A 26,593-nucleotide genomic window follows, 5' to 3' on the forward strand; every position below is an offset into this window, starting at 1 on the left:
CCTTTTTATTTTATTGTTTTCCAGTGTTAGAAAGGATTTTTTATTTCACACCCTTCCCCTGACAACTTTACAGATGATGTGCACAAAATGCTAGGTGGTTATCTGCTTAGAGGCAGCCCATCCCATGAAGGAGAATGCTGAGACAGCCACCTGTAATTCCTTAGAAATTTGTTGCTATCTTCCTACGAAGCTATGAAAAACTAGATATGTTTAAAATGGCCTTCAGTCTCTTTGTAAAGATTTTATTTTATTTATTTAGAGAGAGAGAGTGCAGCAGGGGGAAGGAAGGGCAGAAGGAGAAGGGTAGAAGGAGAGAGATTCTCAAGCAGTGCTGAGCACTAGCTCCAAACCCACTGGATCTCACAACCCTGAGATCATGATAGAGCTGAAATCAAAAGCTGGATGCTCAACCCACTGAGCCACCTAGGGACCCCTCCCTCAGTCTCTTTAAAGAAAGAGGGTTGGAGGTAGGCTACAGCTGCTATATTAACCTCAGCAGTGGTTTCAAGGAATCTATCCATAAAAACTGCTACAGCCAGGCTACCTCCAGGAACAGGTCACCCACACCAGGGTCTTTGGAGCCGAAGAACCCTAAGCCAGTAGGTGGATTTCACCAACACAGGTATTGAGCTGGTGGGGCCACCAGGCCCTCCCTGAGTGAAAAGTGGGCTCTGTATCCCCAGCTGTGCAGGCATTCCCTTGGGGGCCAGAGGACAGGCAAGCTCTGTCGCATGAGTCACCTGGGCACAAGGAGAGCCTGGGGCAACTGGGGTCCAGAGGGGCGGGCCCAGAGGTCCTTGTCTGTATTGGCCAGCACTCTGGGGCCCTGGCAGGGGAGTAGGGGAGGGCTGGAGAAGCTGTGCTTGTCATATGCCCTGCTGGGCGGTTCTGTACTGGCCAGTGGCCACTGTGTTGTTACTTAGACTTTGAAGCCAACTGAGAGAGGCAGCTGGATCCACAGCTGGGCTGCCCTGTCCAAGTGCTGGGACTACTCCTGTCTGTGCACTTCAGGAAGCAGCACGTGAAGAGGGCCAGGGGCCTGAACAGGACTATGGAGGCCATCACCACCATCCAGAAGCCAGAGGTCTCCTATGTGGCACAGACTTGCATATAGGGAATCCCTAAAGACAATCAGGCAATGCTCCCCTTCCAGGAGGAGCAGGTGAGAAGGCTGGACGCCACCAGCTGGTGACTGGAGTGGTAGTGAAACATGATGACAGTCCCCTTGTTAGCTCCTTATACTTAAAAGGTGCCAGGTGAGAGTGGCCATACATAAGCACGAGCGCCAGAAGAGTTCTGGGGCCCTGGGGCGGGGGGCGGGGGGCATGGCATTCCAACCTGCCAGGACTGTGCTACAGAGTGTGGCCCTGTACACAGCACAGAGACCTCTCCCACTTTTTAAGGATTCTACATTTAAAGTAGCTTTTTACACTAGAAGTCCCATTATTAATTCCAACATTAACATTAAATAAAATAAAACTTTAGAGATACGTTTAATCACCTACAGGGTCTAGACACTTTGGTCATGATTCTATGTAGGGAGACTACAACTACAGAATGTCCTAAGAAGGCATTCATATGAAAATGCTAATATGAAAGCAATAGATGTTGGTAATAGGTTCTAAGCTAACAATGATGATCATAGCAAATAATGATGTACAACTGTTTATTTATTACTTCCTTCATTTAAATGTCTAGTGAAAGATTAGCCTGGCCCTGTGATAGGAACTTCTGATATAATGGTCATCATAAACAGACTAAGCTCCTGTTCTCATGGAGCTTAGCCTAGTGGAGGAAACAAACATAAATCTAATCACTGAAAAAAAAGAATTCATATGTAACTGAAAATTTGGACCAGTATTGTAAAGAAAATTGTATCGTAAGCAGCTGAGGTTTTTAAGCAGCCCTGCAAGCATGTTCAGATCTGCATTTTAGAATAAGAAACACATCTTGTACTTAAATGAAATTACAGTGCAGAGAGGTATGTAAGGTAGCAGGACTAAATTACTACAGTGTTAACATTCTTCCAATTCTTAGGAAAAGTGCCAAGGAATTTTCAGTGATTATAAATCCAAGGCCAGTTTTATGGCTGTGATCCCGAAAACACTTTGGTCTTGCCCAGGGCCTTGGTTTAGCAAATACTACCTCCAGACACTACTTAGTAACATCAGAGCCTTTCCTTTCCTGTCATCTTTCCATGACCCCACCAATACTTCAGAGTCAAGACTATCTCCATCATGGTCAGTATAACTGTCCACTTATTTCAAAACAGGAGAGAGACTCCTGATTTACTCACCTGATTATCTAGTTTCAGCTGTCGAAGTTTCATGGTCTCATCTTCAAAGGCACTGTTTAAAAAAAATGGGGGAAAAAGCATGTAAAGAAAAAATTCTATTAAAATTATGTCAATTTCATCTCTTCCATGTATCTACTCCTTTGGACTGTTAGGAACCAGTTGATGCTGCCTTAGGGAAAGCATCAGTTTCTAGATGTTACCCACACTGACCACAGGAGGACTTGCCATCCTTAATGTCACACTTAGTCCACAGAGGACCTCAGGAGACTGAAATACCCAAAGAGTAAAAAAAGAAAAAGAAAGAAAAGAAAAGAAAAAAAAGGAAAAAGAAAAAGAAAAAAGGAGGCAGCCTAGGTGGCTCAGTGGTTTAGCACTGCTTTCATCCCAGGGCCTGATCCTGGAGACCCAGGATCGAGTCCCACGTCAGGCTCCCTGCATGGAGCCTGCTTCTCCCTCTGCCTATGTCTCTGCCTCTCTCTCTCTCTTTCCCTCCCTCCCTCCCTCCTCCCCTCTCTGTGTCTCTCTTGAATAAATAAATAAAATCTTAAAAAAAAAAAAAAAAAGATGTACTGTGTTGCCTGGGTGGCTTAGTCAGTTAAGCATTCAACTCCTGATTTTGGCTCAGGTCATGATCTCAGGGTTGTGGAATAGAGCCCCACGTGGGGCTCTGCAATGGGCATGAAGCCTGCTCAAGATTCTCTCTCCCTCTCCCTCTGCTCCTACCTGTGCTCTCTCAAATAAATAAATAAATCTTTAAAAAAAAAATAAAGATGTAGAGCACAGACTCCCATGCATGCAGGAATTTTTAAAAACCATATGTAAAAGTAGTTATTATGGGCCAGGCACATGCATATTCTATTTATTCCTCAAAACAATGCTATGGATTAGGTACTATTATTTTTCCCACTTTGAAGATGGGGAAAGAGACTCAGAAGGCCATGCATAAGGTTAAACAGCAGAAACAGACCCTAATCCAGGTCTCTTTTCAGAGCCTAAACTCCACTAAAAATCAAATGTTTTTCTTCTTTTTTGGAGCTAGTTCTAGGAAAGAGAGATGAGACTATAACGGGGCTCAGGGCCGACTGTCCCCAGATATATGGAAGTGGTACACTGATGATTCTGAAGTAAAGCTTACTTGAGAAACAGCCAATGCAAGCACATTCTGACCCTCTTCTGTCCCCCTGAAAGCAGGAAATAAATTTTCCATGTGAAAGGTGCCCTCCCTGTACCAAGAAGTAAAAAAACACGCTAATTACCAGAGACAGAGAATTCAAGACCTAGACTAAGTCGATGTATACAAACTCTGTTTAATTTTTTCACTAATTAGTACCCAAGACTAACTTTGTCTTGTCAGTTCTTCACAAATTTATTGTTTCTTTTTCTAAAAGGTATATAAACTACCTGCTTTGGTCATTTCTTGGGTCCCATATCTATGAGACCTCTATATGTACAAAATTAATTTTTTTAAAGAGACACATTTTAAAAAAAAGATTTATTTATTTATTCATGAGAGACAGACTGAAAGAGAGGCAGAGACACAGGCAGAGGGAGAAGCAGGCTCCTCGCAGGAAGCCTGATGTGGAACTCGATCCCAGGACTCCGGGATCACGACCTGAGCCGAAGGCAGGCACATAACCACTAAACCACCCAGGAGCCCCCAAAATTAATTTTTCTCCTGTTAATCTGTCTTGTGTCGATTTAATTATTAGACCAGCCAAAAGAACCTGGAAGGGTAAAATGGGCAGGGTAAAAATCTTCCCCACAACAACTGTGTATAGCATCTTACTATAGCCCACTGATTTCCTTAAAATCTAGGCAAGTCATTTAACTTTCAAGTTTGTCATTAATAAAACATGATGCCAGTCATGCAAGGAGACTATAAGTATGGATGAACAGATAAGACTTAACACCACTAGGAGACAGATTTGTTGGAGAGAAGAAAACAACAATGACAAAAATGGAATCTAATTACTGTCTCCAAATCCTTTTGAACTTTTCAAAAATTCTCTCTGAAGCCTTTTCTATTTTTGAAATTTTTCTAATTTAAGATTTTGTTTTGCAACTCAGCATTCTTGGAAAGAGTAGAGTATGAAACAAGGCAGAAATGGTTCTTATTATTATTTATAATAATAGTAATTATTATTTGTATTATAAATTTTTACTGGAGCTTATTGTCAGGAAACTACAAATACAAGGTCCTATTTAAGAAGACAAATTCTATGGCTACAAAAGGAAGCATGGCTTTTCCTGTATTGATGTAAATACTAAAGCATCTTATCCATGGCTTAATGGTTCACCACTACCTTCATATATTTTAGAAGGTGTTATGCATTTTATTTTTTAATTAATTTATTTTTTTAAAGATTTAATTTATTTATTCATAGAGACACAGCTAGAGAGAGAGGGGAGAGACACAGGCAGAGGGAGAAGCAGGCACCATGCAGGGAGCCTGACGTGGGACTCGATCCCGGGTCTCCAGGATCACACCCTGGGCTGCAGGCGGCGCTAAACCACTGCGCCACCGGGGCTGCCCCTATTTTTTATTTTAAAAAGAATTTTAAAGATTTTGAGTGAGAGAGAGAAAATGAGCAATGGGGGAGGGGCAGAGGAAGAGAAAGAGAGAACCAGACACCCTGCTGAACATGAAGCCCGACATAGGGCTGGATCCCAGGACCCAGAGATTGTGCCCCTGAGCAGAAGGCAGGCAGACCTGTAACTGACTGAGCCACCCAGGCACCCAGGTGTTACACTTTTTAACAATGCATAGCAACTTGGAATTTGCATACTATCTCCAAGATTCCTCCTGCCTACTAATCTGTAAACAGATTTAATAACCCCTTAGATAAGATGACATTCTGGTTCTCTGACAGTTCCCCTCTATTAACTTCCTTATCAACTATATGCTTTAAAAAAAACCCTAAGTATTCAAGATAAATCATCTCTTTTTTCCCAATTCAAAAGAGGGACAAATGGGGTCCCTGGGTGGCTCAGTTGGTTAAGCATCTGACTCATCTCAGCTCAAGGTCCTGAGCTTGAGCCCTGCCCTGCATTGGGCTCTCTGCTCTGGGCGTGGAGCCTACTTAAAGAAGAGAAAAAGGGAAAGAAAAACAGATAAACAAAAATGTTAGATAAGATATACTCAGGCCTTGACTTCATGCGCTCCTAACATATTTCATAGATACATTCCTGTTTTCCTTAGTGTTTTTAACCCTCATTCACATATTTTTAAATCTTAGCTTTATGAATACAGTGCTAGAATAGCACTCTTGATTTCAGCTCAGGTCATGATCTCAAGGGTTTGTGAGATCCTGTGAGCCTGCATCAGGCTCTGCACTCAGCTGGGAGTCTGCTTGAAGATGCTCTCTCCTTCTCTCCCCTGGGCCCCTTCCCCCACTCTGTCTCTCTAAAGTAAATAAATAAATCTTTTTTAAAAACCCACTAAGACAAAAAATTATTATTTTAAATATATATAGGAAAAAACTGCGAATATACAGGAACAGGTAACATGGTATAAAAACGCACTTACATACTACTACTAACAGCTACTGCTATGAGTCCTGCTTTTCCTCTACCTCATTTTGCTCTCAACACTAAACCAGAATTGCAAAATCCCCTGACATGTTAAAGAAATCATCCTATCCTACCCCCCCCAGCCCACTCTTACACACACACATACACACACACACACAAAATGCTAAAACCTCCTCAATCACGGTAAATTTTGACATACAAATGAAGTCCTCAAACATTTCTCTTAAGGCCTCTAATAGTGAGGAAACCAGGTGTATCTTCAATAACCATCTTGACACCACTAATTCCTTTCATCAAGCCTGGGCAAGCTGAACAGACAATTCAAATAAACAGGTTTTGTTTCAGCCTGAACAAAAGAGGTACTAAAAAGATGCTATAATTGTAACATTTAGATACCTCTTATACATCAAAAGCTACACTTCCTTTGAGCTCTAGTTCTAAATTATAATTTAGCAGAAATAACATTTTATACACTTACATTGAACTGAATTTCTAGTCTAACCTCGAATATGATCTTACTAAACTTGCATTTTTTTCTTTTAATATTCTTCCCTTCCTTTCAAATCAAGTTGTTTACTAGCAAGTCTAACCAAGCCTGGTTAGTAAATCAACACAAAACAGAAAGAATTCCTACAGAGTAAAAGAGATGGAATTACTGTATCTCATTTTTCTCATGGAAAATTTCCTATTACTTGATACAAATAGGGAAAATTCTTTTTTTTTGTATAAAGATTTTATTTATTTATTCATGAGAGACAGAGAGAGAGAGAGAGAGAGAGAGAGAGAGAGAGGCAGAGACACAGGCAGAGGGAGAAGCAGGCTCCATGCAGGGAGCCTGACGTGGGACTCAATCCCGGGTCTCCAGGATCTTGCCCTGGGCTGAAAGCTGTGCTAAACCGCTGAGCCACCCGGGCTGCCAAATGGAAAATTCTAAACATACATCTTAGTAAAACACAGATCCAGCATTTGAGTATGGGATATAATTATGCCCATAGAACATCATTCTCTTGAACTACTTCCCATTATATATATGTGCATTATATATATTATATATAATGCAATGATCACCACAATAACTGTAATCATATCTATCACCACAGTACATTATTACAACATTATTGACCATATTCTCTATGCTATACTTTTATCCTCATGGCTTATTTTATAACTGGAAGTTTGTATCTGTTAATGCTCTTCACCTATTCACTCTATTATTTCTTTAATTGAAAGGATTTTTAAAAAGATTTATTTATTCATGAGAGGCACACAGAGCGAGGCAGAGACACAGGCAGAGTTCGGAGAAGCAGGCTACCTGCGGGGAGCCTGATGTGGGACTCGATCCCGGGACTCTGGGATCACGCCCTGAACCAAAGGCAGATGCTCAACCCTTGAGCCACCCAGGTGCCCCGAAAGGATTTTTGAGGTAACATATGTGTTGCAAGAAGATTGCTGGTGCTAAATCTTTTATGTATGGTTTTTTTCTTTCTAGTGTTTTCCTTCGTTGACTATAAAAAATAATGCATACTCATTTTGTAACTTTTGAAAAAATTCATAAGGAAAATGAAAGTCTTTTCATAATCCTACCATCTTGAGATATAATCCCTGCTAACAAGGAAACAAACATCTTTACAAATATTTCTATAAATTTGTATATATTTGAAATATTTATGATTTTTGTATCATTTTAAGATTATAACATAAGCATCTTTTATGTTATTATATAGGTTTTTGAAATATAATACTAAATGACTATGTAATAGTCACATCACATGGACATTACATAAACTCTTTTCTTTTTTTTATTGTGGTAAAAACATGTACTATAAAATGTAACATCTTAACCATTTTTAAGTGGACAGTTCAGTCGTGTTAAGTACACTTATATTGTTGTTTGCATACAAATTGTTATAGCAGCATTATTCACAAGAGCCCTAAAGTAGAAACACGTCAAGTGCCCATCAACTAATGAACAGGTAAACAAAATCTGGTTTATCTATAATGTGGGATATTATTCAGCCATAAAAAGGAGTAGATATTGAAACATGGGAGAACCTGGCAAACATTACGCTACATGAAAGAAGCCAATCAACAAAAGACCACATATTATATAATTCCGTTTTCATAAAATGTCCAGAATAGGCAAATTTACAAAGGCAGAAAGTAGATTAGTGATTGCTTAGGGCCTTGGGGGGATAAAAGCTGGGAGATGATAGCTAAAGGGCATGGGATAGCTTTCTGAAGTGATGAAAATGTCCTAAAATTAACTGTGGTGATGGATGCACACTTCTGTGAATATACTAATAACCAGTGAAGTGTGTATACTTTAAATGGATGTATTGTATGGTATATGAATTATATTTCAATAAAGCTGTTATTATTTTTAAAATTCATGAGTCTATACTAATTCTCAATAAATATAGCACAACAAAGATCTTCTTTACAGAATAATGCCAACTAATAAATATAGGATGAATAATGGAAGTAGAATATCATGACTTTATAACCACCATATTAATAATTGACTCTTGAAAGAAACATTGATGGATCCTATAACCATTGAGTGAAGCAGGATATTCAACACAATCTCAAGTATCTCCCCACAGATTATATTAATTACAAAGAGGAAAAGGTAACATTGCAATGAGGAAATCTGGCAGACATCGCCTTAACCAAATGAAGGGATATAGCAACTCTGATGGGACAGACTGACATCTGGTATTCCCTGATGTGATGTACCGAGAAGAATATATTGCATACAATATAATGTATGCAACACTCCTGCCAATAATGTTTCCTATATCTATTCAAGAGGAAACAAACCAAATGGAGGGAAATTCTGCGAGATGACTCTCAGGATTCTTCAAAAACATCCTTACCAAGAGAGTTGAAAAAAATAGCTCTAGGTTAAAGTGAGGAGATTTAAGAGATTTCTGGCAAGAAAATATAACACATAATCCTTGTATTATGGATCAAAACGTACACACAGTAAGGACTATTATGGGTGCACTAAGGATATCTGACTATAAGTAGCACATTAGCACATAAGGGTATTAGTATATTAATGTGAAGTGTTCCACATGTGAAAATAGTATTACGATCATGTAGGAGTGTGAATAAGGTAGAAATGATGAGGGAACAGGGTGGTATGGATGGGGAGCCACACTTCTCTGAGTATCCATAAGTCCATAATGATATAGATGAATGAATGAATGAATGAATGAATAATTAATTAAATGATGAAGAAGGTATGGTTCTTCCTTACAAAAAAAGAAATTCAATTAAAAAAGATAAAAGGAGGGATGCCTGGGTGGCTCAGTGGCTTAGCACTGGCCTTTGGCCCATGGCATGATCCTGGAGTCCTGGGATCGAATCCCCCATCAGGCTCCCTGCATGAGCCTGCTTCTCCCTCTGCCTATGTCTCTGCCTCTCTTTCTTTCTCTCTCTCTCTCTGTCTCTCATGAATAAATAAATAAAATCTTTTTTTAAAAAAAGATAAAAGGAATGATGGAAATAGTCACCAAAGGCAAACACCACAATAATAATTGTCACAGGCAAAAAAATAATAATTAAAAAAATAATTGTCACAGGCAAGAATCATCAATGGATGCTAAAATTAGTGGGTGAAAGTATGCTGACAAACAGGTATTTACATAGTCTCAAAGTATCTGCCCACAAGATAATTACTGATTGCAAAGGGAAAAATAGTAACTTTAGAGGGGAGAAACCTGGAAGACAGCACCGTAACTAAGCAATTAAGATTAACACCACCAGTAAGAAAACACAGCATCATCGTACTCCTCCTGATATGATGTGCTGAGAAAGGCACAGCATCATGTTGGTGGTATTCCTGCCAAAAAATGCTTCTTAATTTAATCAGGAGGAAACACCACAGGAACCCAAACTGAGAAACATGCTATAAAATAAATGCCAGTATTCTTCAAAAGTGTGAAGATCAGAAGGGATGAAGGGGATGGGAGGTACAGGCTTCCAGTTAGGAGATGAAAGGTACAGCCTAGGAAATGTAGCCAATGATGCTCTAATAGCCTTGTATGGTGACAGATGGTAGCTACACTTGCTGTGACCACACCACAGAGTTGTTGAATCACTATGCTGTACACCTGAAACTAATGTAACACTGTGTATCACCTATACTTTGATTTTTAAAAAAGCCTCAAGATCAGGAAAGGCAAAGAAAGACTGATACACTATGCAGGTTGGAGAAGACTAATGAGACGTGACAACTAAGTAGACTATGGGATCCTGGATTTGGATCCCAAAGTATTACGAGACATTAGTGGGAAAAGTGGCAAAACTCCAAAAAGACCTGTGGATTAGTTAATGGTACTGAATCAGTATTAATGTCCCGGTTTTTGTAACTTACTATGATTATGTAAGATATTAACATTAGGAGAAACTTTTAGTCAAGGAACTCTCTTACATTTTTATAACCTTTTTGTAAGTCTAATTTAAAAGATTGTTTAAAGTGAGATAACAGGCACCTTGGTGGCTCAGTTGGTTAAGCATCTGCTTTCAGCCCAGGTCATGATCCCAGAGTCCTGGGATCGAGCCCCACATCAGGATCCCTACTCAATAGGGAGTCTGCTTCTTCCTCTGCTTGTCCCTGTCCCTGCTCGTGCTCGCTCTCTCCAGCTCACACACTCTCTCTCAAACAAATAAAGTCTTAAAAAAAAAAGAATTAAAAAAATAAAGATACTAAAAAATAATGTTAATAAGCAATACTTAGGTTATCAACTTACTTTTCTGGTTTTTTTTTAAGATTTTATTTATTTATTCATGAGAGACACAGGAATAAATTTTTCTAACACATAATCCATGGCTGCTATATAGTCAGGGGAGTGCTTCTTGCAGCCTCCTACACGGTGCCAGATAATAAGGATGCTGTAATCAGCACTTAACTGCAATTTGGCCAGTGATGCAGGAGGCTAAACAGGCTCCTTCTGTGGCACTGGAAGGAATAAACACCCTCCTTGCCAGGAGCACAGCAGGCTAAGACTTGCAAATCTGAAGGCTGTGAGCAGCCCATGGCTTTTCTAATAGTAACTTGAGTGAGCACTTCCTTAGCTTATGATAATATTACTTCATAACAACACAAATGATATTTTTCAGTCTCAGGAGTTAGTGAAGATAAGAGAAGGAAAGGCTGACCCTACTTTATTTAAATAAATGCAATAAATGCCAAAGGGTATTGATAAAGGGTACAACTTAGAAGGTGATTTCATTCATTTTAGTTAGGGGAATTTATAATTGTAAGTCTTTAGTCATTAGCTGCCTGTATGAAGTTAAAATAAAAACAATTTATGAAAATCTGACTCAACTCAATCAGAAACAAATGTACTATGTGTGATAAGGAATTACTAAAAAGATATTTCAGGAAAGATGCAGGAAAAAAAGGTTTAGTAACTGAAGACAAGTAACTACATAAAGCTATATAATTTTTTAATTCTTAAATCGTCAGTTATTCATACTTAAAGATTTGACTCCCATTTCTGGGAGAAAAAACTGTAGATTTGATTATGCCTTTTACTTAGATATACAAACTAAAAATCAATAAAATCAACAGATTGTGGACTTCATTAAAAAAACTCACAGTGGGCAGCCCGGGTGGCTCAGCGGCTTAGCACTGCCTTCAGTCCAGGGTGTGATCCTGGTGACCCAGGATCGAGTCCCACATCAGGTTCCCTGCATGGAGCCTGCTTCTCCCTCTGCCTGTGTCTCTGCCTCTCTCTCTGTGTCTCTCATGAATAAATAAATATAAAATCTTAAAAATGATAGTGAGACTACATCAAACTAAAAAGTTTCTGCACAGCAAAATAAACAATAAACAGATAAAAAGGTAACCTATTGAATGGGAGGAAGTATTTGCAAGTTATGTATCTGATAAGGGGTTAAAATCCAAAATATATAAAGAACTCATACAATTCAATAGCAAAAAATCCCGACAACCGAATTTGAAAATAGGCAAAAGATCTGAATAGACATTTCTTCCAAAGTGAGACAGATGGCTAACAGGTACATTAAAAAGTGCTCAATATTACTGATCATCAGCAAAATGCTAATCAACACCACAGTGAGACACTGCCTCACACCTGTCAGAATGGCTAGTATCAAAAAGACAAGAAACAAGTGGTAATGAGGATGTGGAGAAAAGAGAACCCTTAAAAAAAAAAAAGAAAAGAGAACCATTGTTCACTGTTGGTGAGATTGTAAATTGGTGCAGCCACTGTGGAAAACAGTATGGAGGTTCCTCAAAAAAATTAAAAATAGAGCTTCCATATGATCCAGCAATTCCATTTTGGGGTGTTTATCTGAAGAAAATGAAAACCCTAACTTGAAAAGATATATGCACCCCCATGTTCACTGCAGTATCATTTATAATATCCAAACACGGAAGCAACCTAAGTGTCCATCAATGGATGAACAGATAAAGATGAAATGTGGAATATTATTTAGCCATGAAAAGAATGGAATCTTCCCATTTGGGACACCATAGATGAATCTTGAAGGCATTATGCTAAGTGAAATAAATCAGAGAAAAGGCAAATACTGTATTATCTCATTTATCTGTAGAATCTAAAACAAAAGCAAAAACCAAGCTCATAGATACAGAGAACAGATGGGTGGTTGCCAGAGACAGGTGGAGGCTAGGCAAAATGGGTGAAGGGAGTCAAAAGGTTATAAAGTAAATAAGTCATAAAATAAGTAAGTCATGGAGATATAATGTATAGCTAATAATAAAGTATTAGATATTTGAAAGTTGCTAAGAGATCTTTAAAGCTTTCATTGAAAGAAAAAAACAAATTTTGTAATGATATATGATTACTGTGGTGATCATTTCACAAGATATGAGTGTCAATATAATGTTAAACCAATGCAAGCTATATATATTTAGCCTTTACAAACTATAATGACAGAAAATCTCCAACATATTAAATGTTAAACATATCTCCAATGTGTTCCGTGCACATACTTCAGGCCTTTTATAAATATTTGGAAATAAAGATCTAAGAGCAGGCTTGCCTCAAAAATATTCACAGTAAATAAGCATGTAATTTGGAGAGGTGCCTGGCTGGCTCAGTCAGAAGAGCATGTGACTCTTGATCTCAGGGTCATGAGTTCAAGCCCCGTATTGGTTTGTAGAGAGTACTTAAATAAATAAAAAGATGTTTTAAAAAGCATGTAAGTTGAAGAATAAAACATCATGTGAATTAGGTTTCAGTCTTCTCCCTAGAGGGCCCAAGGGCCACAAAGCTCTTTTTTCCTCAGGTGAGATAACAGTTTGAGAAGCAAATTCTCATCCTCCTCTACAACTGTACTCATAAAAATACATACGCTCCTTCTCTCCTCCTAACAGATGAAGATGTGAACTCTGATACTGGTGAATTGATTCTGGCCCCCATTCCCTTAGAATTACATTGAATACTGCTACTGTATTTTCAGCCTCTCCATCTCTAGTAGCTTCTTTCCTCAGCTCAAAATCATTCTTTAAAAAGATACTTTCCTAGGCCTTATCTATCTATAAAGCAAAGAACCAATCGCCACTTCCCACCATCATTAAATAACTTCAAAATAACACTCGCTGTCACTATTTCAACTCTAACTCACTTCTCAACTCATTGCAGTCTGGCTCTATTCCCTTATTCTCCTGAAACTCTTCCTCTAATTGCCAAAAATAATAGCTTGTTTTCACTCTCTTCATTCCTGCTTGAGTTGCCTGAAGTACTTGACAAAACTAGCCACCACCTCCTTACTGAAACTCTCTCCTCCCTTGTTTTCCTGATAACTCCTTGGTTCTACTCTTACCTAGCTGCTCCCTTCATTAAATACAGTCAGCAAATGTTAAGCTTGTCCCACATACCAGGCACCAAGGTAGACACTAAGGATACAGGAATGAACAAGGAATTAGTTTAAGCCTTCACAGCTTTACTTTCAGTCTTCTTCCATTGACCATTATTGTAGTTAATACATGTTGATCTACAGGCCCATCCTATGTCATGTACCTATTGCCATGACTGATAACCCCAAATCTTTATCTCTAGCAGCCACACTAGACTCAGCCCAAATATCTGGTTGACCCTGAATCAAGCATGAACTAGGCAGGCTCCAAGCAATTCTGGTAAGACTAGGAATCAACCTGAGATTTCACCTGCTGCCTTCCAGCTCAGTTGCAGTTAAAGAAATCAAATAAGTGGGACGCCTGGGTGACTCAGCAGTTGAGTAGACGTCTGCCTCTGGCTCAGGGCATGATTCTGGAGTTCTGGGATCAAGTCCCACATTGGGCTCTCTGCAGTGAGCCTGTTTCTCCCTCTGCCTATGTCTCTGCCTCTCTATCTGTGTCTCTTATGAATAAATAAATAAACCTTTAAAAAAAGAGAGAGATCAAATAAGTGATCTACCTTTAAAAAATCCAACCGAAAAAGTCAATTGTCTTCATAGGAAAACAACAGAATCCAGAGTCTTTACAATGTATCACTCATAATGTTCAGAACACAATAAAAAATTATTCCATATCCAAAGAAACAGGAAAAACATGATATATCATCAGTAGAAAATAACCAATCTGAAAAACAGGGCAGAAAGCTGTTTTTTTAAAACACGAAAAGAGAGATTCAGGGACCTAAGAGACAATATCAGAAAGTTTAATGTTCATGTATTTGAAATAGTCATTGGACTTTTCTCAAGTTTGATAAAAGACATAAATTCACAGATTCAAAAGCTCACTGAACGCCAAAAATAACAAATGCCACATACACACAACCCTAAGTTCAATTCTCACTTTTTCTAAGAAAAAGTCCTCAATTTCTCCATAATAATTTCCTCTGTTCTACTTTAACAGCACTTTGAACATTTCTAAATTATACTTATCCTGAATATCCTGATGGTACATTTATATCTTTTCCTATCCATTAAAGCAGTGACATTCAAAAACTGTTGACAGTGAAGGAGTAAGAACTTTATTATTCAATGTGATTTAGCACACATATGTACACATACACATGCACAGCTGATCTTTTAAAGTACTAAAAAAGGCTTTACAGAAAAAAAAACCCAATATATTACAAACTCTCACAACACAATCAATTTCTAATTCTTGTCAGTACCTCCATATATTTTTCCTTTTTCTCAAAATGAGTTTATATTAATTTTTTAAATTATCATACAGTAAAATCAACTTTTTAAATGTACTACCAATTCAACACAAGCACAGATTTGCTGTGAACACTCCAAAAACTCATTTTGGCCTTTTTTTCCCAACTATTTTATTTATGTCTGTGTCTCCTTTAATGGACAAAATTCATATACATATCATATCTTAATGGTTAAAGTGCCCTACCCCACTGGCAAGATGGACTTGTTCCCTTGTTAAATGTAGAACTTATCTTCTTTTATGTTACTATGGAACAGCAATGAGTATCTTTATTCTTCAAAGTGAAATTTTCAAGTCAAAAATTATAAATTATGCTATTATAAATCCTTACCTATAATTCTTCCAAATTGTTTTTCTCCAAAATAGAACTTTATATAAATTTATGTTGCTACCAATAAGTTAATACCATATTTCTCTATGCTCTGGCCAATTTGGGATATTATCTCTGTTAGATTAATGATATAGTAAAGTAATTTAAGGGGCGCCTGTGTAGTGTAGTTGGTTAAGCACCCGAATCTTGGTTTTGGCTCAGGTTCTGATTCATGTGAGATCAAGCCCTGAGTTGGACTCCATGCTGGGCATGGAGTCTGCTTGAGATTCTCTCTCCTCCCTCTGCCCCTCCTGTTTATGCTCACTCTCTCCTCTCTAAAATAAAATTTAAAAATCTTTTAAAAAAAAAAAAAGGAGCTTAAAATTGTTTAACTTACATGTTTTTAATTACTAAGGGAAAAGAATCTTTTACCATATAATGAATAATTACTCCACCTGATACACATAACTGATCTACAACTGGAAATGTCTGGATTCAAATCCAGAAAGTCATACAAGCAAAGATACAAAAGAAGTTCAACTTGACTACCCTCTATGCCCACATACTCAAAGCTCACAATATCTAAAGTATAATGATACTCACTCAGATTTTTAAAGTATATTTTTATTATGAGAAAATTTACTTCTATTATAGAAAAATTTTAAGGTAAATAAAAATATACTACATAATAATAATGCATTATTTTTTCCAAGTCATATATCATAAACTTTTTCCTTCATTTTTGCAGAAATAGGAAAAACAATTTCTATAAGCACAATTTTTATTGGCTGTATAATATTTTATCTATACTGATCTAGTCCCCTATTGTTGGATATTTATGTTGTTGCTAATTTATTTTTTTTATTTCATACTAGTTTATTTAGGGGTTCTATTTTCACTCCTCAGTAGATTTTATGGATTTCTCATATGCTTCTTCACTCATTAGTTCATCCAGTTCTGAAGAATTACCAAGCATTATCTTGATCAGCCAACCATTTTCATAACAAGATTTGTTGGCAAGTCCTGGATTTTCCACAAGAGCTTCATTAATTTCAGTTACTGCTCCTGATAGGAGAGAATAGAGCTCACTAGCACTTTTCATACTTTCCAAAGCACCAAACTTACCTTGTTTGTTCAACTTTGTCCCAACTTTAGACAGACTACAGTAAACAACATTACAACATCTCCCAAAGCTTCCTGTGCAAAATTGCTGATTCCCACTGTTCCAATACCATTTTGTTATCCATTCATGTCTGTGTGCATCCAAATGGTCCCCACAGCACCCACCCTCCGCCCTGTCCCCAGAGCCACAGCAGGCAAAAGCCTAACGACAGAAATACAATAGTAATAAATACATGTCATTCAGGCAAAAGGAAAGAAAAAGGTTCTACTATTTGCTAGGGAGAGTGCTTAGGCCTTTATACACATAAATCTCATTCACTGTTCATCTGAACCATGTAAGGTTGCTACTATTTTATTTACTTTATAAGTGAAAAAGGGTGGCTTCAGGAGACTGAGCAACTTACTAAGCCAAGCTTAAAGTCACATAAATTAAAAAAACAAAGCCAAAAAAAAAAAAAAAAGCCAAATTTTTATGCAAATATGTCAGACACCAAAAAGTCCCTGTTCTTTCCCTTTGTCACCCTGGTTCTCAAAAACAAGCACACATCAACAAAATATAGTTAAAAAAACACAAAAACAATTGATGTATAAAAGCCTGTGACATAATTCAAGATCCTTTCAAGATAAAAGAATAGAATAGAAATAGAAGGAAACTCCCACCACATAATAAAAGCTATATATGAAAAGCCTACAGTAAACATATTACACAATGGTGAAAGATTGAAAGCATTTCCTCTAAGATCAGGAATAAGGCAAGGATGCCTCTTTTCAATACTTCTGTTCAACAGAGTACTGAAAGTTCTAGCCAGAGCAACTAGGCAAGAAAAAGAAATAAAAGGTATCCAAACTATAAAGAAAGAAGTACAATTGTTTCTGTTTGCAGATGATATGATCTTACACATAGAATATTTTTTAAAAGATTTTATTTATTTATTCATGAGATACACACAGAGAAAGAGGCAGAGGGAAAAGCAGGCTCCATCCAGGGATCCCGATGTGAGACCTGATCCTGGGACCCCAGGATCACTCCTTGAGCTGAAGGCAGACACTCAGCCCCTGAGCCACCCAGGCATCCCGACATAGAATATTCTAAAGACTTCATATACACACAAAAACAAACCCTGTTAGATTTAATAAATGAATTCAGCAAACTAGCAGGACACAAAGACACAAAACAACTACATTTCTATATACAATAAACAACCTGAAGAGGAATTTACTAAAATAATTCCATTTACAATAGCATCAAAAAAATAAAATACTTAGCAATTAACTTAACCAAGGAGGTAAAAGACTTGTACAATGCACTGCTGAAAGAAATTAAAGAAGACAGAAATAAATGGAAACATACCCCATGTTCATGGATTAGAAGACTTAATATTGTTCAAATGTCAATATTACCCAAAGCAATCACTACAGATTCAGTGTAAATCCCTGTCAAAATCCCAATGACGTTTTTTTCCAAAAATAGGAAAACCCATCACAAATTCTTAAGGAATCTCACAGGCCCCATATAACCAAAACAATCCTGAAAAAGAACTGGAGGACTCACATTTCCTGATTTCAAAACTTACTACCCAAAGCTAATCAGTATGGTATTGCTATAAAGACATATGCTGGAGAAAAAATACCACACAAAGAACCCCCAAAACAGACAGATGTATGGACCAAAGAAATAGAACAGAGAGCCCAGAAATAAACCCTCAAATATATGATCAAATAATTTTTGACAAGGTGTCAAGACCATTCAATGTAGAAAGGATAGTCTTTCAACAAATGGTGCTGAGAAAACAATATCCACATGCAAAAAAAATGAATTTGGACCCTTACCTAACACCACATACAGATATTAACTAAAGAAGATCAAGAACCTAAATGTAAGACCTAAAACAAAACTCAGAGCAGGACAAAAATCTTCACAACACTGGACTTGGCAATGATTTCTTGGAATATGACACCAAAGACACAGGTAACAAAAAAAATAAACAAATAGACTTCATGAAAATTTTAAAATTTGTACATCAAAAGGGACTAGCCACAGAATAAAAAGGCATCTTACAGAACAGGAGATAATATTTGCAAATTATATGTCTGATAAGGCATTTATATCCAAAAAATATAGATAGAACTCCTAAAATACAACAATGGCGACAACAAAACAGCCCAATTCAAATATGGGCAAGACAGTTCTCCAAAGATATATAAATGGTGAATAAGCACATAAAAGATCTCCAACAGCACAGATCATTAGGGAAATTCTTTTTATACATATATATATTTTAAACATTTTATTTATTTATTTATTAATGAGAGACACCGAGAGAGAGAGGCAGAGACACAGGCAGAAGGAGAAGCAAGCTCCATGCAGGAAGCCTGATGTGGGACTAGATCCTGGGACCCCAGGATCATGCCATTAGGGAAATTCAAATCAAATCTATAAGGAGATACCACTACCCACACATTAGGAGAACTACTATCAAAAAACTAGAAAACAAATGTTGTCAAGGGTTTGGAAAAACTAGAATTGTGCACTGCTGGTAGAATTGTAAACTGGTGCAGCCAATGTAGAAAACTGCATGGACGTTCCTCAAAAAATTAAAAATTTAACTACCATATGATTCAGTAATTCCACTGCTGGGTATTTACCCCAAAGAACTTAAAAGCAATGTCTTGAAAAGATATTTGTACACTCATGTTCATAGCAGCATTATTTGCAATAGCTAAAATGCAGAAGCAACCCGTATGGCCATCAAATTTCAACATATAAGCAAAATGTGGCATATACAAAGAATGGAATATTACTCAGCCTTAATAAAGGAAAGAAATTTTGACACGTGCTACAATATGAATGAGCCTTGAAGACATTATAGTAAGTGAAATAAGCCAGTTAGAAAAAGACGAATACTGCATGACCCCATTTATATCAGGTATTTAAAATAGTCTAAATCATAGAATGGTGGTTGCCAGGGGCCGGGGGCTGAGGTGGGGGGTGATAATGAGAAGTTACTGTTTAACAGGTAGAGTTTCAGTTTTACAAGGTGAGCAGAGTTCTGGGGATAGATAGTGGTGATTGCTGGCTGCACAACAATGTGAATATACTTAATACCACTGAACCGTATACTTCAAAATGGTTAATGATAAGGAAGGAAGGAAGGAAGGAAGGAAGGAAGGAAGGAAGGAAGGAAGGAAGGAAGGAAGGAAGGAAGGAAGGAAGGAAGGGTTAATGGTAAATTTCACATATATTTTGGGATGCCTGGGTGGCTCAGTGGTTGAGCATCTGCCTTTGGCTCAGGGTGTAATCCTGGTACCAGGATGGAGTCCCACACCAGGCTCCTTGCAAGGAACCTGCTTCTCCCTCTGTCTATGTCTCCGTCTCTGTGTGTGTGTGTCTCTCATTAATAAATAAAATGTTTTTAAAAATTCATGTATATTTTAACACAATAAAGGGGATCCCTGGGTGGCGCAGCGGTTTAGTGCCTGCCTTTGGCCCAGGGCACGATCCTGGAGACCCGGGATCGAGTCCCACGTCGGGCTCCCGGTGCATGGATCCTGCTTCTCCCTCTGCCTCTGTCTCTGCCTCTCTCTCTATCTGTGTGTGACTATCATAAATAAAATTTAAAAAAAATTAAAAAAAAAACTACACATAAAATTTGAGAAAATATAGGTTAATATTTTTATAACATGAACTATAGAAAAGTCACAGCAGGGGCAACTGGGTGGCATAGTCAGTTAAGCCTCTGACTCTTAGTTTCAGCTCAGGTCATGACCACAGGGTCCTGATCTCAGAGTTGTGAGATCAAGCCCTGGATCAGCTCCTCACTGAGTGAGGAGTCCTGCTTAAAAAAAGATTGTCTCTCCTCCCTCTGCCCCCCTCCCCCTGTGCACACAAACTCTTGCTCTTGTGCTCTCTTTCAAACCAATAAATAAATTTTTAAAAAGAAAAGAAAAAGTCACAGCAAGACATAGAGCCCAGAAAGTATCAGGGAAACAAGTGATACATTTTATTACATAAAAATTTTAAACCTGCAGGACGCCTAGGGGCTCAGTGGTTGAGCATCTATCTGCCTTTGGTTCAGGTTGTGATCCCAGGGTCCTGGGATCGAGTCCTGAATCAGGCTCCCTATAGGGCACCTGCATCTCCCTCTGCCTGTGTCTCTGCCTCTTTCTCTGTGTCTCTCATGAATAAATAAATAATGCCCTTTAAAAAGTTTAAACCTGTTAAAAATTAATAAATAAAAGCCAAAGACTACTGTAAAAAAAGAAAAAGTCAGGTATAACCAGCAACTGCTCTTTAAAGTATCACTATTTTCTCATTTTTAAAATAATACTGTGTTTGTTCATTCAAACAATGCTCCACTAACACCACAATGACCATACAGCCCAAATTATTCAAAATAATCCTGATCCTTTCCACATCTTATATTTAAAGAGAATAAAAATCAATGGTTTTGTAGAATATACTAGTAAAACCTCAGTCAAAAAACCTGGGTTCAAATTCTGATTCTGGCAATTCCTCGTTAAATCTTCAACAAGTCAATTCATCTACCTAAACATCTGTCGCCTCAATCATAAAATGTGGACAGCGGTATCTACCTCACAGAGTTGTTTGTTAAGTATTAGATAATTATACATGAAAGTATATGGAGACATAAGGAAAAGTGCTTTGGAAATTGCAAAGCACTGTGTGAATGTTAACTGCTACCTGCTAAAGCATCCCCTTTGTTCATTGTTCTTAAGGCAGGCCATGGGTCTGTACAATGAATTCACACTTGAACTCCAATAATAATTGAGCATGATGTAAAAAGGACCATAGTACCTTAGTGATAAAAAGGTAAGATGTCTACTGAGTTTGCTGAGACTAGTTTCCTAAGTAGTCTTAGTGAAATTCCGATGAAAGTAGCAAATATAGCTGGATGCTTGCAATGCCCTCAGAAACACATTAACATGGGTCATGGGTAAAATCTACCCAGAATACATTTTGAGTGACATTCCCTCCCCCTGGGAGACTAGACAGGCATTTTCAATCTTGGGATAGCCTTTCCTTTTTCCTTGTTCCTCTGTTACCCATGTAATAATTAACATCTGGGGGGATAATGTAGAGAAAGGAAGTTTACAATTTCCTATATCCTATGATATGTGAGAAGCTTGCTAGGAAACCTATATAAGTGTCACCACTTGGTGATATTGACTCTCATTGACCAACAGCATTGTGCAGCTCTGCCAACTAGGAAATTACTAGAAAAGTAGAGGCCAGAGGAGGTAAAAAAACAATGTCAACTGAAAGAAAATATTTACAAAACACATATCTTTTTTTAAAAAAGATTTTATTTATTTATTCATGAGAGACACAGAGAGAGAAAGGCAGAGACACAGGCAGAGGGAGAAGCAGGCTCCATGAAGGAAGCCTGATGTGGGACTCAATCCCAGAACCCAGGGATCAAGCCCTGAGCCAAAGGTAGACCCTTAACCGCTGAGCCTCCCAGGCGTCCCTACATAACACATATCTGATAAAGAAGTCATATCCAAAATATACAGAGACCTCTTAAAACTCAACAATAAGAAAACAAGCCAATTAAAAAATAGTTAAATGATCTAAACAGACTCCGACACTAAAGAAGATATATAGATGGCAAGTAAGCATATGAAAAGACACTCCATATAATATGCCCTTAGAGAATGGCAAATTAAAAAAACAAACAATAATAATTACCACTGCATACCTATTAGAAGGGCTAAAATGCAAAACACTGACAACTCCAAATGCTGACAAAGACATGAACAATAAGAAATTTCATTTATTGCTAGACGGAATGCAAAAATGGCACAGCAACTATGGAAGATAGCTTGGCAGGGTTTTTTTTTTTTTTTAAGATTTTAAAAATTTCTTTGAGAGAAAGAGAACAGAGGGAACTGCAAAGGCAGAGGGAGAAGCAGACTCCCCGCTGAGCAGGGAGCCTAACTCAGGACTTGATCCCAGGCCCTGAAATGATGACCTGAGCCGAAGGCAGACGCTTAACCGACAGGGCCACCCAAGCACCCCTGTATTCTATATTTTTAAAGACCCTTTCACAATACAACTCCCTCTAAAGATTTTCCCTAGAAAATTTCCTCTAGAACTCCTTTGAAAAGCCTAAATTTCCCATATGCCTTCCAAATGAATGCACCTGAAATTTTAATACATTTATTCCCAATCACTGAGTCATAATATTTTGTCATATTGTGACATCCTTCACTTCCTCGTTTCCCACTGCCAAGGAATTTTAGCATGTGTACCTATGAGATTGATAAACTACATATAATCTATTTTCATCATTTTATATGCATATGATAAATATTTATAAATGGGAATATGGGTGTGAATTGATAAACTGCTAAAAAGACACAGATGAATCAGAGACCAGAAAAATCAATGAAAAGGGAACACAGAAGCATCTCCTCCCTACAAGTATCCACTCCTAAGTCCCTACTTTACCCACATCCCTGGAGTTGTTCAGCAGAGATATACTTTAATAAATATCAGACCTTTACTAACACCAAGGAAAAGATTCCTTTCCCCCCAAATACAGTACCTCATCTTTGTTTCTTGAGACTTCGGTTTGTTTTTTCCTGATGAATTCTTTCAATGATCAACATCATTCTGAATTTCACCCCTTTCTATGGGATGTCAAATGACAAAATATCTCAGAGAGAAAAGGCATTTCAAGACTGCAGTATATTTACAAGAACCCTCAATTTGAATTTAAAAACCAGTGAAATTTAGTTAAGTGAAGCAGGCCATGATGCTCATGACTCCTGGAAAGTTTCTTCTGGTGCTGACATGGACACCTAATGTAATTCCTCTCTTCAGAGCAGAGCGAATAATCATTCTTGTTTCCTACCTCAATTCTGTTTTATTTTTAAATAACACACCCTTCCTTGTGAATTGTTTTGTCCTATAAAGATTAAAAAAAAAAAGCCACTAAGTTGACACATAAAATAAATGGGAAGGACAAGAAAAATTTACTTAAACATACAAAAATTGCTATCTCAACCATAGTCAAACCAGTGATTGCTCAACAGCCATGCCATTCAAAGTCCAGGAGATAAAATCTATTCTCTTCCTCCTAGCATCTTTGCCTATCAATACTCTTATATCAAGAATACTTACTTTAGTCTTTCCATAAATATAGTCTGGGCGAACAATCTTATTTTTCTACATTTTTCTTCCCTAACAAAAGGGATAATAATAATAATGATCTCATAATAAAACATCTAAGAATGAAAGTAATGTCAATCAACTTGACTGAGGAATAAGTTCAAGGATAGGCTCTGGATCGAGATTCCCTAGCTCTTTAATAGCATGGATCTGGGCGGCCCTGGTGGCTCAGTGGTTTAGCGCTGCCTTCAACCCAGGGCGTGATCCTGGAGACCCCGGATGGAGTCCCGTGTCAGGCTCCCTGCGTGGAGCCTGCTTCTCCCTCTGCCTCTCTCTCTGTGTGTCTCTCATGAGTAAATAAATAAATAAAATATTTTTAAAAATAATAATAGTATGGATCCTTTACTTTCTATCTCAGACAAGTTATTTAACCTCTGCCCACCTCATGCACAGCATAAGGATAATAGTAGTTTTTATCTCATATGACTATATAAGATTTGAAAAAATTAATAAATAGAAGATGATTAGAATAGTGTCAGGTCAAAGAAAGCACACATTAAATCTGTATTCTTTTCTGAATCTCTACCTTACCTGTGTGTTAGGCAAGAGTTAAAGATATAGTTACTGCTCAAAATAACTTATGCTTAATTAATGACACTAACATTGATAAATGTTACAGAAAATCTTTATGTCAAAATCAAATGGTCTACTACTTATAAAATAATAATGGGCACTCAATAAATTCAAGCAGCTACAAATAAAATGTATGGCCTCTGGTAGTATAATTTATCAAAGAGGAGGCAGTGACATTCACAAGGAACTAACAGAAATAGTGTCAATGAAGTAAAAGAAAAATAAAAAAAACAGACATAAGTAAGTCCCACTCTTTCCCTCTTTCCACTCTAACCTTCCAGCAGCTCCCAGGATTCCATTATTTCTTTACTCTCAAAAAAATAAAGGGTTCAATTGTGTATAATGATCACATATTTTCTCTAACATTTCTTTCTGAAATATTAAAAATACATTGGTATGAAATATAAAATTCCTGATCACTAACGAATACAACTTACACTCAGAGAAATCCATTTTTAGGCAAATTTATACTCCTTATTAACTTATTTCCCAACCTTAGCCAACTGTCCAGTATGATTATAAATATTTTTGGGGGAGGGGGCCTGGGTGGCTCAGTTGGTTAAATGTCTGCCTTCAGCTCAGGTCATGATCCCTGGAATTGAGCCCTATATAGGGCTCCCTGCTCAGCGGAGAGTCTGCTTCTCCCTCTCCCTCTGCACCACCCACCCTGCCCCTGCTTGTCTTTCCTCACATGCTCTCAGATAAATAAATAAAATCTTTACCAAAAAAATTAAGTTTTTTTTTTTTTTTGACAGAGAGAGGGGAAAAGAATCTTAAGCAGGCTTCATGCCCAGCATGGAGTCCAATGCAGGCTGCAGCAGAACCTGACATGCAGGGCTCAATCTCATGACCCTAAGATCATGAAATCATGACCCTGAAATCAAGAGTCAGTCTCTTAAGCAACTTGAGCCACCCAGTCACCCCATATAAGCTTTACATGACTTTGTAATACTGTCTGTAATAGCAATACAGCACACTCTAATGTTCATCAATAGAAACTGATTAAAGTATACCATATCCATACAATGGAATACCGCACAACTGTTTTTAAAAAGAAAGTACTGATATGAATAAAATATAGAAATATAGAGATACTGATGTGGAAGAATTTCCAAGATGTTTTACTAATTGAAAAAGGCAAGGTGCAGAAAATTGGGGAGTATTTATCACCATTTATGAAAGAAAAAATATACATATCTTTCAACTGCAATGCAGAGTGCATCTCTGGAAGGATACACAGTAAGCTGGAATCAGTGTTGCCTTCAGGGAGGAAAACTAAAAAGGTAGGGGAATGGGAAGTATTCTTACTTTTCATTATGTACTCTTTCAATCCTTTTTGAATTTCGTACCTGCACCTGCATACCTACGAAGGGCTGGTCACCTGAAAGATCAAACCATGATAAGATGCTTGGAATTTTCAGCCCTGCTCCTTATTCTCTTGAAAAGAGAGGGCTGAAGATGGGATTCATGATTGAGAATGTCTATCTGATGAAGCCTCCATTAAATTCCACAAGTAGACAGTTTAGAGGGCTTCCAGGTTGACACACATCTACCCCAGGAGGGTGACATACCCCAACTCCATGAAGACATAGGTTTCTGTGGCTGGAGTCATCCCAGGCCTTGCCCTATATATCTCTTCATCCTTTATCATATCCTTTAATAAGCTGGGAAATGTTAAGTGTTCTGTGAGCCACCCTAGCAAATGAAATGAACCCAAGAAGATCTTTGGAACCTACTGTCTACAGCCAGTTGGACAAAAGCACAGTTGATAACCAGACTTCTGAATAACATCTGAAAGATGGGGGTAGCAGGTTAGTAGCAGACTTGAAGGACCAAGGCCCTTAACCTGTGGGATCCAAAACTATCTTAGGTAGATAGTATCAAATTGAGTTGAATTGTGGGACTCCCAGCTGGTGTCAGAGAATTGTTTGTTGTAGGGACAAAACCCCCACACATATGAGGACCAGAGATGTCACAAGTAAAGTGTTCTGTGTGAGTAGTTAACTAGACACACAGGGAAGAAACACATAGCAGGAAAGAAACACATAGAAGGACTGGGTTTTCCCCTATCCAGGAAGGAATAAGCGGAGTTCTTTCATAACAGTACCATGTAAAGACATTTAAAATATATATATTAAAAGTCATCAACTTCTTGGGATGCCTGGGTGGCTCAGCGGTTGAGCGTCTGCCTTTGTCTCAGGTCATGATCGTGGGGTCCTGGGATTGAGTCCAGCATCAGGCTCCCTGCGTGGACCCTGCTTTCTCCCTCTGCCTATGTCTCTGCCTCTCTCTGTGTGTCTCTCATGAATGAATAAATAAACTCTTAAAAAAAAAAAGTCAACTTTTTAAAGCCTATTAAATGTAACTAAAAATGAAATGATTTGAAACTATAAATGGGGG

The 26,593-nt window shown here is 37.8% G+C and overlaps 1 protein-coding gene across 8 annotated transcripts in view; it reads right to left on the minus strand.

The window, feature by feature from the left end:
- TULP3 (TUB like protein 3) overlaps window positions 1-26,593 on the minus strand; it is a 65,953-nt gene that overhangs the window by 29,291 nt on the left and 10,069 nt on the right. For 6 of the 8 annotated variants that reach the window (XR_007406315.1, XM_025461817.3, XM_049102341.1 and 3 more), the window contains one exon: window positions 2,297-2,348. Coding sequence is in view for 5 of the 8 variants with exons in the window: in XM_025461817.3 (XP_025317602.1) it covers window positions 2,297-2,348 (52 nt within the window). In the remaining 3 variants the exon portion in view is untranslated. Of the gene's footprint in view, window positions 1-2,296; window positions 2,349-14,241; window positions 14,266-22,994; window positions 23,033-26,593 lie in introns of those variants that run through there. The other 2 variants (XM_049102342.1, XM_049102339.1) reach the window with 2 other exon arrangements.

This window comes from Canis lupus, chromosome 27 (assembly GCF_003254725.2).
Source record: "Canis lupus dingo isolate Sandy chromosome 27, ASM325472v2, whole genome shotgun sequence".
Lineage (NCBI taxonomy): Eukaryota > Metazoa > Chordata > Mammalia > Carnivora > Canidae > Canis > Canis lupus.